Below are 13,462 nucleotides of genomic sequence, written 5' to 3' on the forward strand. Positions count from 1 at the left end.
CTTTTTACAAAGTAGAGGAAAGAAACCCTCCTCGCATGTCACAACATAAAACGGGAGCCTCTGAACAGAGGAACGCACATAGTGGGATACGCAGGACCCGATCTAATACTTCCTGTCAGCAATCAGCTGGCTGATCAATCGCCTCTGTCATTCAGCCGTTGGATCTAACCAAACACAACTCGGGGCATGGGGAGGGGGAGAACCCAAGTTGTGGAAAGATAATCAAAACAGACCACGTTTTTTGCTGACGGGCCAAAAAGCAGCCTCTCTGCTTTCTGTCAGGGCCCTCCGCAACAATAAACGCTTGGCTGTTGTCATAACCAGCGAAAACACAGCTCCCGCTCAACAGAGGCTCAGAGCGCCAGCCAGTCCGGTAGGTTCCCCACAAAACAATGCACACTGTTAGCAAAACGGTTTCTCCTGCTGCTGCCCAGTCGGGTTTTATGGCTGCTGAAATTTACTGCCTGTTGCTTGAATATGTTTACATACGTAATGAAGAGGATGGAAATAAATAAAATAGGAGAGAAAACAATGCCATTACTATGCCTTTTAAACTGTATGTACTGGGCTGTTAGGTGGCTGCTATGTCAGTTAATTTCTATGACGCTTAAACATTTGGTATCTGGCTCATTTTACGACAATACAGAAACACTTTCCCTCTACACCTCTACATTCAACCAATGGGCCACACTGCCACTGGCTATTATTACATTTCTTTAAAGGAATACACACACATATTGCGAAATATACCTTTTTTCCCGACTCAGACTTTGATGAGATGTTCATTTTCGTGCATTCCCTGGCTCAGTTTCCATGTTAGCATAATGTGTTAGCTTAGTGTAAAGATTTGAAGCCTATGAGTCAGTAGCCTGCCTCCTTCAAAGTGAAGAAATACTCCTTACAGCAACTACAAGGTGTCATGTGTATTTGAAATATATGTGTGGGGGAAAAAAACTTTGTTTTCAGTTAGATGATTGAAACTATAACCACTGAACACACATGTATCCTTCCGTCGTCTGCAGGTTGAGCGCAGTGATCCGTGCACCTTCTGAAGGTAGAGCTAGATCCGGCACAAAGTGTGCTCACACACTTGTAAACAAGTGAGACGGAAGCACCAAGGAAGGGACTAAACCAGAATGTATGCTTATGTTTTAGTTTTTTTTTGTATGCTGATCCTTTACTTTCCCATTTATATTTTCACTATGTTGGCAATATGACCACAGAGAAGGGCATTATTTCTAGGTGTTTCGCCACAATCAAGTTTCAGACTTCTGAAGCAAGAGACTATAATAGAAACACGCACAAGTCTATTTTTTTTTATAATTTTGTCATTAAATAGTTACTCTTCCCCAATTCTGCAGGCCTACTCACAATTCACAAAATAAGCAACAGTTTTAACCAAACATTGATAGAATCCACACCAAAGTCAAGGACAAACATTCACAGAATCTCAGGCCTAGCATGCTAGCATTAGCATATCAGCGTCCTCAGTCACTCACCCGTCCCATTGGTGTCTACCCTCAGGCCTTGGTTGACATGCCTCTGGATGAGGAGGAGGGTCTGCTCGAAGATTTCGCCTGCACGGGCCTGCTCCACGGTGTACGGGTCCCTGGGGTAGCGGAACAGGGCCAGCAGCTCTCCAGGGGTGCGTGGTTGACTGGACACGGGTGGCATGAGAGAGGAGGGGATGAGGAAAGAGTAGATAGGACGTAAGCATAGCAGAGTGAGAAGGTAAGTGAGAAAAGGAGACAAGACAGAGAATGAGAGAACACCAAATGAGAGGGAGGGAGAAAAGTGATAGAGAAGGAAAGGATGGAGAGAGGGAGAGGAAGAGATATGGCAAGAAAGAATAGGAAGAAGGGAAGCGGAAGAGTTAAGAGATGCAACTTGCCCGCCTAATGGAAACATCTCCCTCACACAAGCTCTCGGAAAGCCTGTTGCATTCCTGCAGTCTGTATTTGTAAAACCAGAACTCATTTGCTCCATGAACTGCTTCCTCTCAGCCCTCCGAGCTCACAGCCGTTCATCACAAGCATGTGCTGCTTTTCCAGGCCAGAGAGAGACGGACAGCCAGCGAAACCTTTTGCTAACACGCAGTGCCTTTCCTTCCTTTGTGATAAAGTCCCTGCCAAAGCACACAGACTTCAGCTCCCTCCACACAGTCTTTCCAGGCCATGCTATTTTTTTGTGTTGAACAATGGGAACCTTTCCTCAATATATCTGGCCCACAAATGAGCAGAAATCCTGGCAACCACCACACGCAGACATTCTTGGTGTCCCTGACACCAGAAGCGGGAAGCTGCGTCCTCACAAGTACATGAGGAGCCAGCACGTTCAGGGCAGAACACAGATTTCAACCCAACGCTGCGTTTTGCTGTAGAAGGCAAAATCCTTTGCTTGGAAAGCACACAATAGCAACACCAATGATGTGATATAATCTCCCATCCTACACTTATCAGACTTAAAACCCTGATAAAAGGACTGACTGCCTAATAAACAGGAAGGGAACTGAAAACAAATATCTCAGGTTGCTTAAAGACCATGAAACCTCAACAGTGAGTCATACACCTTACTGGCCCACAAGACAGATTATACCATCATTTTCCTGTTGACAACAAAATTCTTGAGTAAAGACATAAAATGCCATATCCAAACTGTGGGCCCGAGTGTACTTGTTTTTGCATGCCCTATATGGCCACAGGGTCATTGTGGAAGAGCAGCACAGTGACAGCTGTGTAATTCATTGGGTAGCTTTGATGCAGCTTTCTAAACATGTGAAGCACGGTGGAGGTGTCGGTAGTGCCAAAGTCAACAGTGGGTGGTCACTCTGACAGGATGGAAAACTGAAGTTCTGGATCCACCAGTGTGTTTTGAGGCCCACCACACAAAGGGAGTAAAATTACAACCACTTCTGACCTACACAGCTGTTCCACCCAAGCTTCTTGGACTAAGTTTGATATTATTACACACAACTCCATCCATAGATTTTCTAAACTGCTGGTCAGGAGCCTATCCCAGGTGGGATTCTAACTCCCACTCCTAACTTGCCGGGAGTACTTTTCACTGCATTTTCACACCCAGCTGTGGGTCACTGTATTTTCACACCCAAACAAAAACAAGCTGGCCCATGAGACATTTTCTCTGAACAATAGGGTTCGATCTGCTGATTTTTGAGATATGAAGCTTTCTAAGCCCCATATCTTAGAATTTGCACAGCACATGCCTGTTGGCGTGCTTAAAATGTGCTTCCTGGACTTGTGTTAGATAGAGAAAAGCATTTCCGTGTTAATAATTAGATTTTAACAAAAATGCACAGAATATCAAAATCCAGTGTTTCGGGTTCTTTGATGTTTTTTTGGGATCTTTCAAGCGGTCTTCACAAGCCCCACCCGGGGGTAGCTTATCCCATTCCCCAGAGGCAAGGCTTTCATTCCCACCCCGCCCCTGCTCCCTGTTTCAAACGCTCATCATGTTTACATGCTTGCACGGGATGTGGAGACAACCGCTTTTGATTGGTTGGGTTGACTGAGCCAAAGCTGTGCTGACTCAAGCTACAAAGGTCAAAGAAGTTCTTGAGGACACGTGTTCACAGAAAACCCAAGGAGGTCAGCCGGGGAGAACTTCTTCCAGACATTACTGCAACTTCCAGACAATCCGATTAGAGCCAAGTCCATTAGAGCAGGGTGAATCTTTTGGTGCAGTGGGGGGGGGGGGGTAAGTGAAAGGAATTCTCCCAGAAGGGTCATGAGTGGATGAGCTGTATTTCTGGAAGATCCATGTCAAAATGTTGAAAGATGGCATCCCAGGCACAACTAGCATTGCATCACACCCGTCTCCCTGACAACACTGATTTCAATTCCAGAAAAAGGACAAAGAGGCAGAGAAAGAGACCGAGACACTAACACTAATTATATTGCACTCCTGGAATGTTATGAATCAGGAAACCACAGGGAAGAAATACCTGGCAATCTCCTGCATTTGCCACCACATAGCCACATGTAAACATTGACACCCTGAGCTCAAAGCCACCCTTCTATAAAGCATATACTTGACAGACTAAGGAGACCACGGGTGAGCTCTTCAAATCCTGGTCCCTGACCGGGAGGATGCAGTGAGGCCTACCCGTCAAACAGGTGCCTGCGGGTGGAGTCGATGGCACTATCGACACTGCGGATGGCCTCTTCGAGGGACGTAGCCACAAACACATCCCCGTTTCTGCTCACCTGAGGGACTTAAAGAGACACTCTGGTTACCATCTGTCACGATGGAGTCATCAACAATATTTTGTATTGCATTTCTTAAAAGTAGAAATCAATTAATTTTACCTTTTGAAATTGAGTTTCTGTGTTACTAACACAACATACACTGGGGGGAGGTATTGATAAAATAATTATTACAGTTCATATCCTCCATTTCAGCACCTCACTCACTCTCACCCATTGCATAGGATACATAACATAATCAATTAATTGTGTCCAACTATATATTCATACCAACTGAAACAATTATTATCACATAACTGTCATGACATCTTTACCCCTTTACATTGCTATAGCAGTACATTGTTGAAGTGCAGCAGTACCTGAAAACGGATTTGAACCCTTCAGGTCACCACTGCATTTACACAGCCGCTAAACTTTGCTCATATTTATATAGCTGAAGGAGAGGTGCTGAAGTGCAGTGTTAAAATATTTCCTCTGACAAACCATGCTATAAGGTCCGGTATAAAGGACTGCCAAGACAGAATACATTTTGCTCAAGTTTTGGTGGGAATTTTCCGGAAACAGATATTTGTATTTCTCGGCTGTACTGCTCCGATCCTGCTGGGCGCAACACTTGCTTCTGCAGGCAAACTCTTTAGCGCTGAAACCGCTGCAATCTGACCTGAAGGCTGACTGCCAACGACACTCATTTGTGGCTGGTAACTGGCTGGAATCTGGCCACTAAGTGGCCGGCAGCGTGCGGTGAACAGGCTGTCAAACACAGGCTCTCCCGCTCCCTGCCCTGCTCACTTCAGGTAACTACCAAGCTTGCCTCCACCAGGGACCAGGGCCAAGTTCCTCAGGCTGCCACTGAAAACATGCCACTCTGGACAATGCCAGTATATTAAAGACTGAGGCCTGTCCAAAAATAATCCATTGCGACACAATGGGGTCCCATTTTACCTCCCCTGCTTCCCTCCACCCACTCTCTGTGGAAGTGTAATGCAAGCAATAGCATTGGACTGTGTGGTGCAGCCGCCTCCACTGGAGACCTGGATCTCTGCCTGGACTGGTGCTGGAAGTCAGGCGGCAGGCCAATCCATGACAAGCGTGGCTTTACCCAAATGAAAGGCCGGCGGTTGAAGTGTGCACATGATCTCACACCACAGTCGCAGCCACTTGAAACGGGCTCAGGCCATGAAGCAGAGTGCAATAGCAGGTAAACCTTCTGCAACCAGTTATAAGAGTTTCTGTGTCCGTTTGTACAGCTACTAAGTGAGCTACTGCTCCACAACTGAACTACATGGAGTTATGGGTTTGTGTCACACTCTGGACATGGAAGAAAGCGATGGGTTTTTTTGGTATATTATTTTGTTATTCAGACAGTTGTCCTTTAAACTATTATTTCAACTTTTTTCTCTAATTAATCAAACAGCCGGTTTCGGTGTCAAAACCACCCAAACTCATTCATCAAATCTATTTTGTCAACATTTAAACCACCAATCATGAGAACTGACTGTCCAATTTTCAACCGCTTTGAGACATACAGCATGTAAACCGATGTGTTTCCCACCGAAACTGCAACCTTGGATTTACAAACTGGTCATAGCCCAGTTGTGTAAGCCAAATTATTAAGTGTTAATAGCGTTATGGAACATGGCGAGTCTGATTGGTCCTTGATTGTCATTTTCGGAACATTTCACCCTTTGAATATAAGCAGCTGGGCGTGTGACACTCAAAACATTTCCAAGGGCCTTGAGCTCATGAGTATGAAAAATTCCTTGGCCTTTATTGTTTCATAGCAACTCCCTAGCTGCCCTTTAAGTGAAACGATAAGAGATGGGGAAGGCTGACTCTAAGGGGAAGTCAAAATAACAGTAGAATCACTGAAATTGTGTCGCAAGCCCAATATGAATTGGCTCTACCCATATACCAAGGGCCTTTGGCTTTGGCTGAGAAAATTGAAAAAGTTAATCAACTTTAATAGGGGTTCAAAACATAGTATAGTAGTAATTTAGATTAGTTGAAAAGTTAATATGACACTAATATGGTTATATGGTTAAGGGCAAAAAAAAGAAAAGAAAAGGTGTTTATCAGAAGTCTACTGAGGGTTCCTCCTGAACAGGAAGACGGAGCCCCTCTCTGTGGCCAAAGGTTTGGGTGGGGCTGCTTACCCTGGACGGTCAGGACCATGCTGACCGAGGAGTAGCCGATGCTGTTGCGGGCGACGCATTCGTAGCGGCCGCCGTCCACCAGCCCTGTGTCCCTCACCTCCAGGAAGCCGTCAGGGTTGATGTGGAACTTCCCACTCTCTGTCACCTGAACGCCATCCTGAGGCAGGACCAATGACAGAGGTAGGGCAGGGTGGGGAGGTGTCAAACAGGGAAGGGAAAAAAAACAAAAAAAACAATGATGTCTAATCTGAGCTCTGGATGAGATCACATCCCCCAAAAACATCTCCTTGATATCACCCACTGGAATGTGGTTCAAAAATGGTTCCACCATTTCCAGGATACAGCCAATCTAAGTTTACGCTTCTGGAATCTACACTCAATAACCCATAATGGGAAAACGTTTTTAGAATTCTTTGCAAAAATCTTAAACTTACAAATTGATTAGAACACACACCTGTGTATAAGGTGCCGTAATTCACACTGCATGTCAGGACAAAAACCAAGACATGAAGTCCATCAGGGCATGGGTATAAAACCATTTCTAAAGCTTTGAGGCTCCCCAGGAGCAAAGTGACCTGAATGATTGTAAAATGGAAGAAGTTTGGAAGCACCAGCACTTTTCCTAGAGTTGGCCGTCCGGTCAAACTGAGTAACCAGGTAAGAAGGACCTTGGTCTTGGAGGTGACCAAGAACCCAACGGTCATTCTAACATAGCTTCGGAAGCAGAGATGGGAGAACGTGCCGGAAGGGTGACCATCTCAACAGCACTCCATCAATCAGGCTTCTATTTGTGTAGAGTGGCTAGACGGAAGCCACTCTTCCGTAAAAGGCATCTGACAGCCCGCTTGAGGAAAAAGATTCTCTAGTCTGATGAGACAAGAATGGAACTCTTTGGGCAGAATTCCAAGCATTATGTCTGGTGAACTGCAGGTACTGCTCATCCCCTGGCCAATATCATCCCTACGGTGAAGCATGGTGGAAGCAGCATCGTGCTATAGGGGTGCTTCTCAGTGGCAAGGACAGGGAAACTAGTCAGGATTGACGGAAGGATGAATGCAGCCAAATACATAGAGGTCCTTGAGGAAAATCTGCCCCAGAGAACATGTGACCTCAGACTGGGGCGGCGGTTCACCTTTAAGCACGACAATGAACCAAAGCATGCAGCAAAGACAATGCTGGAGTGGCTTCGTGACAATTCTCTGACTGTCCTTGATTGGCCCAGCGAAAGCCCAGACTTAAACCCCATAGAACATCTGTGGAGAGACCTGAAGATTGCAGTTCAGAGACGTTTCTCATACAATCTGACAGAGCTTGAGAAGATATGCCAGGAAGAATGGGATAAACTGCCCAAATCCCGGTGTGCAAAGCTTGTAAAGACTCAAAGCTGTAATTGCTGCCAAGGGGGCTTCTACAAAGTACTGAATTAAGGGTCTGAATACTTAAATGAGAGACTTCAGTTTTAGATTTTTAATAAATTTGAAACAAATGTCATTATGGGTTATTGAGTGTTGATTGATGGGCAAAAATGGCAATTCTACAACACAAAGTGGGCAAAAAGTGATGGGGTATGAATACTTTCTGAAGCCACTGTTTGTCCGATTGAAAGCTGAGAAATGTAAAAAAATAACGAAAAGAAATGTCTCCAGTCTCCCGTGACTTACTGCAGTCAGGCTACATTGAGTATTGAGCTTAGGTGAAAGGTAACTAAAGCCAAATGAATGTGCAAAATCAACAACCCCACTGAGGAAAAATAAATAAAATAAAATAAAATAAAATAAAATAAAAGAAGAAAGAAAAACAGACAAGAACGAAGTGAAAATTTTTATGTTGCAATGTCGCGCATGTGAGCATCACCCACGGAAACCAGCTGCGGACAAAATGTTATGGACACGGGCGGGAGGGGCGGACAGGAGGTTGCCACAATGACCGAGTGACAGGTGTCTAACCTTGTTCCACGTGATGACAGGCTCGGGTTCTCCCTGAGCGCTGCACGGAATCTGCGTGTCCGTGCCAGACTCCACCGTCATGTCCCTTGGAGCATTTGTGAAAACAGGCGTTACTGATGATTTAAAAACATGTGTTAATGATTACATTAAGGCTCGCAGTGAATCATTTGCAGACTTCTCAAACTTGCTTCAGAAACAGACTTGCACAACCTGAGGTTCTCTTCTGCGATCTTACAATGTTGGCCCAGTTAAAACAACCAAACAGAAACACAAGAAACATGATTGTTTCTTCTGTGTCTCGAGTTGTAATTACTGAGGGAACTTTCCTTTGCGTTCACAGATTTGCACTAGAATTTCACAAAAAAAATAAAATACTAGCTAGTATAATTTATTTTTAATGAACCCTTTTATCACGACTGCAGCAGAGAATTCCCATGGTCATTTTTTCACTAATGTTTCATGAAAACATCTACGTCTCTGTGTAGCCATGGTTTATGCATTGAGTATTTTTTGCTCTGAAGGCAGCTATTACTCAGTCTGTGTTTTAACATAGTGTTAACTGTTAATGACCATTGCAACATGGAAAACAACTTGTCATCAGGGAATTACAGACTGACAAGTTTTACTGGGTTGTTCCTCGTCCTAGTTACAAGAGGCAGAGTCTGTAATTTAACTGGTGAAGTAAGGAGAGACCAGGCCACCTTTCTGCAATTAATGCTCTATACACACTTGCCATAATTTACAGCTTCCATGTGTGAAATTAGCAACAGGGTTTGCGGTAGTAAACATAAAAATGAACAGAGAGCTCATTCAAATCAACATGTACCCCACTACATGTAAAAAGTCTAATTATGGAAAAATGGACACAAGCATCTGATTCACAAACAATGCATCAAAAGATGTTGTAGCACACTCAAAAATATATAGAGCTAATACCCATAATACTAGTCATCATGCCTACCTTTTAATGGGCTATTAAGTTCAATCATGACATGGGCAAGATAGGATTGGTGCCTCTGCTAAAACCGTACATTCCCCTTGTGCTACTGCATTAGCCAATAAGAAACAACTAATTGTGTGATAGTCAATGGCAAGAGCTACAGCATGGTGTGAATAGGAAGTGGGAAGGAGGAAACAGGAAACGGTACCTCTCTGCTGGATTGTGAGCTGAACAGCAGTCCTGATGGTACCCACAGGGCTGACAGCCTGGCACTCGTACTGGCCCTGGTCGTGAGGCGCCACGCGGGCAATGCGCAGGGCGCCTGTGGAGAGGACCACATGGCGCCGGTCCAAGGGAAGAGCACTCCCTATAACACAGGAGAGTAGGTGCTCAGTACAGAGGGCCGATGAACTGCAGGCTGGTAGATGACTGGGACCCGGAAGGTTGGTGATCGATTTTCACTAATGAAGGATCAAAGATTAATCGTTAACATCTTCACAAAATCAGTCAGTTAGCTGGCAGCTTCTGCACAAATTAATGAACGTTGGTTATGGTTTTTGGAAGTACAATCCAGTATCTTAGTAGTTCCACTTGATGCAATCGTGATCGCAGCCTGCAGCCTGCTGGCTAGTGACTAAGATGCTTGACTGAGCCCTGGAATTAACCCAATATTGCTCCAGGGGGGATTGTCCACAGCGTAGTCCAATCACCTCCAAGTTGCTTAGGATAAAAGCATCAGCTAAATCACTAATTATTTATTTATTTATTCAGTACACCCAGAAACTATGGGAGCATATCCATTCACAATGAAAATGAAAATGCAAATAGGCAAGTACATTCATTTTTCATTCCACATACGTAAAAAACCATGTCATAATTCAAATGAAAATGCAAAAGCCCATTTTTTGTCAGTCAAAGGCGGGGGCATTATAGTGGTGGTTCAAACCCAACCAATTTTAAACCCTCTCACCTCAAAAGACATTATGGTAATGTGAATAGAATTGAATGAAAACAAAAAAAGCCTCATTAAACAGTGAAAAAATATTTATTGAGACATATTTTGAGTTATTTTGAGAACATAAGTTGACTTAATTTTGAGTTCCAATGAAAAAAGAAAAATTTCTATACAAATATTATACTATTATTCAACCCCCAACTTCAGTACCTTGTGGAGCATTCTTTAGCCTTTATAACCTCCAATAAGCATATTTCGGTAAGTACTGAGCTCATAGATATTTAATGGCTGCTTACTGCTTACTTTAAATCCCACCAAAGATTTTCAATGGGATTTAAATCTGGGGACGGAAGGCCACTCCAGGACATTCCAGGACCGATTTCTTAACCAAGCGTGGTTGACTTGGCGGTGTGCTTGGGATCATTGTCTTGCTGGAGAGTCCAATGATCACCAAGGTTCAGTTTCCCCACAGAAGGTTTAACGTTCTTCAAAATGGCCTGGTATTTCTGGGAATCCATGATGCCAGACAAGATTGCCAGTTCCTGCAGCAGAAAAAAATCCCCATATCATCACTGACCCACCTCCATGCTTGACTGTGGAGATGGTATTCCTCGCCTTTCTTATGCCAGACATACTGCTGATCCATGTGTTCCAGTTTAGTTTCATCAGTCCATAGAACGGTCTCCTAGAACTGTACAGGCCTAGCCAAATTCCTTCTGGCATATTCTAGTCGACATTTCATGTGCTTTTTGGTCAAGAGAGGAGTGTGTCGTTGAGTCCGGCCATAAAGTCCTTGGTTGTTTAGTGCTCTTCTTATGGTTGCCACTGACACATTTGTCCCAGCCTTCATCAGTTCATCCTGTAGGTGTTTTGCAGTAACAAAGGGGTTCTTCTTAGTTGTCTGAATCAGATGGCGAAGACCTCTAGATGAAATTTATCCCACGGCCAGGCAGGTTTGCTGCTGTTCCATACATTTTGAACTTCTGTATAATACTCCCAATGGTGTCTCTTAGAATGTTCAATGTTTGGGAAATCTTCTTATACCTAATGCCCTTCTGGCGCAGTGAAATGATTTATTCACTCAGCTTTGCCATGGTTTCAACTGACCTTGAACACATTCATAGTTGGGATTTATGTAAGCATCACAGCTGAAGCAAATTAAGGGTTGTTACTCAGTTCCCAAAGGCTTATTATGTTTTAACTGAACTTTGGTCCATACAGACTAGCAGGCGGTTTTTAAAACAGCAATATTATATAGGGGTTGAATAATTATGACATGGCTGTACTAACAAAATATCCCGTTACTCAGGAATACTACATCACACGTTTTCTTTGTTAATTTTATGTATCACTCAACTGAAAAAGAGGTAATTGAAAAGAAAATCTTTCAGAAAAGCTTGAACACATGTATTCTTTATAAATCCTTACAAGCTTCAGGGGGTTGAGTATTTCCAATTGCAACTGTACGTAAAAACCCACCACAAAACTAATGATTCATTGTAGCTACCATCAGACACACCATCATGGCTTTCTGTCATGAGCATGGGAACCACATCAAATGAAAAATGTAACGTAACAACGACAATAATACATAACTAACAAACAATACAAATTTTATTTTATTCGTACTTATTTTTTTAATTGGGTGATTTTTTTTATTTGCCATTTTAAAAATATGTTATAGGGTCAATACTTTTTCTCCTCATTTTTTCATGTTGTGCTCGCTATTATAATAATGAAAGACTCCTCACCCCCTCGAGTCCAGGCGATGACAGGCTGGGGGTACCCACTAGCTTCACAGGGAAAGTCCACAGTGTGCCCCTCCAGAACCGACTGGTCCTGAGGAGTGACCGTGAACTGAGGTATTGCTGTGGAAGGGAAACGGCAGAATAGTGTTTTTGCTGTTGTAATGTAACAACATCTTCAGTATAGACAAGCGCATAGATTACAGTATCTGAAGGAATATCAGCTATCCAGTAACTGTTTCCTTCAAGGCCCACACGCATATCTTTTATGTATTTCAGCTTATGATCTTTGAGCTCATATCATCCTGGAGCTTTCGATTTGTGGTCCACACTGATCCAATTGCAACTTTGGTAGAAGTATGAATATTTTAGGATCAAACTGCTCTACAGAGAGCTGACCACAGGAAGCGGAGGGGGAGGGGGAACTGAGCTCTGGGGACAGGATTAGGGACTTTTCAAAAAGTCCTCTTTGCAGGCATTTTCGTTACTAAAAGCAGGAAGTGAACTCTGATGCGTGTGGGCCTTTAATGAAATCTATATCTACATAATAAAGCTTATTATTTACTTTTTTTGAACACAAAACAAACACTCATCAGCATAGCAGACGGAAGTTTGTTAAAACAAGACGAACCTTACAGTCCGTTTTAGCCCCACCTTGAACGATGATGTACGCGGTGGCGTGGATGGTGTCCACATTGTTGCTGGCGAAGCAGGTGTACTGGCCCGCATCAGCCTGGTTGACATTCTGGATGTAGAGCCCTCCCGATGGAGTGGTGTTGATACGGGCGTCAGCGGGCAAAGGGGTCCGGTCCCCCTTGGTCCAGGAGACGCGGGGGTGGGGCTGGCCCGTGGCACTGCACTCCAAGGTGATGCTCTCCCCCACTAGTACCTCGGTGTTCTGGGGCTGGATAACAAAACTGGGCCGAGCTGAGGAGGTGCAAACGCCCCAACATGCCGGTGGTAGAGAGAGAGGAGGGAAAAAGGGTTGTGAGACAGGGAGGGGGGACTGCTTAAGCACTTCATTAGTTTGAGGCAACCTGGCAGCATTACAAAAAAGAAGTCAGAAGGACCACTGAAGTTGTGTGCTGCAGTAATTGGTTGAAGGTGCTCTTTGGGGAGGGAGCACTCAATTCATCTTAATCACTAGGGCACCATTCTTAAGCTGAAGCCACTCCAACCACACCATCCTCCAAAGAGAAGCGACGATGACATCTCCCCCATTCATTTCCAATTAGAAAGCATTCTAATTATTCTGATTACTGCCATCTTTGTCTCGTATTGTAGTTATCTCTGTCATGATCATTTATCAATCATTATATAGGCTACATATTGGTCTTGGTTATTCAGCAAGCTTGCTTGAATGTTAATCCATGAAAATAAATAAAACTGGCTGAGTAGGGTAGGCTACTGCTCGGTTTTAAGATAATGCTTCATGTCCCCTTTGTTTCCGCGCACCGGCCACCACTAGCTATATAGACTCAGTTGATATATAACGTATTA

General features: G+C 43.9%; 1 protein-coding gene across 1 annotated transcript in view; it reads right to left on the reverse strand.

The window, feature by feature from the left end:
• Positions 1-13,462, reverse strand: part of LOC133138773 (peroxidasin) — an 82,905-nt gene that overhangs the window by 19,075 nt on the left and 50,368 nt on the right. The window contains exons 10-16 of the mRNA XM_061257805.1: positions 12,617-12,889; positions 11,969-12,085; positions 9,471-9,629; positions 8,323-8,435; positions 6,377-6,533; positions 4,123-4,231; positions 1,500-1,657 (exon numbers count right to left, since the gene is read on the reverse strand). Coding sequence (XP_061113789.1) covers positions 1,500-1,657; positions 4,123-4,231; positions 6,377-6,533; positions 8,323-8,435; positions 9,471-9,629; positions 11,969-12,085; positions 12,617-12,889 — 1,086 coding nt within the window. The remainder of the gene's footprint in view (positions 1-1,499; positions 1,658-4,122; positions 4,232-6,376; positions 6,534-8,322; positions 8,436-9,470; positions 9,630-11,968; positions 12,086-12,616; positions 12,890-13,462) is intronic.

Source organism: Conger conger, chromosome 1 (genome assembly GCF_963514075.1).
Source record: "Conger conger chromosome 1, fConCon1.1, whole genome shotgun sequence".
NCBI classification, from domain to species: domain Eukaryota; kingdom Metazoa; phylum Chordata; class Actinopteri; order Anguilliformes; family Congridae; genus Conger; species Conger conger.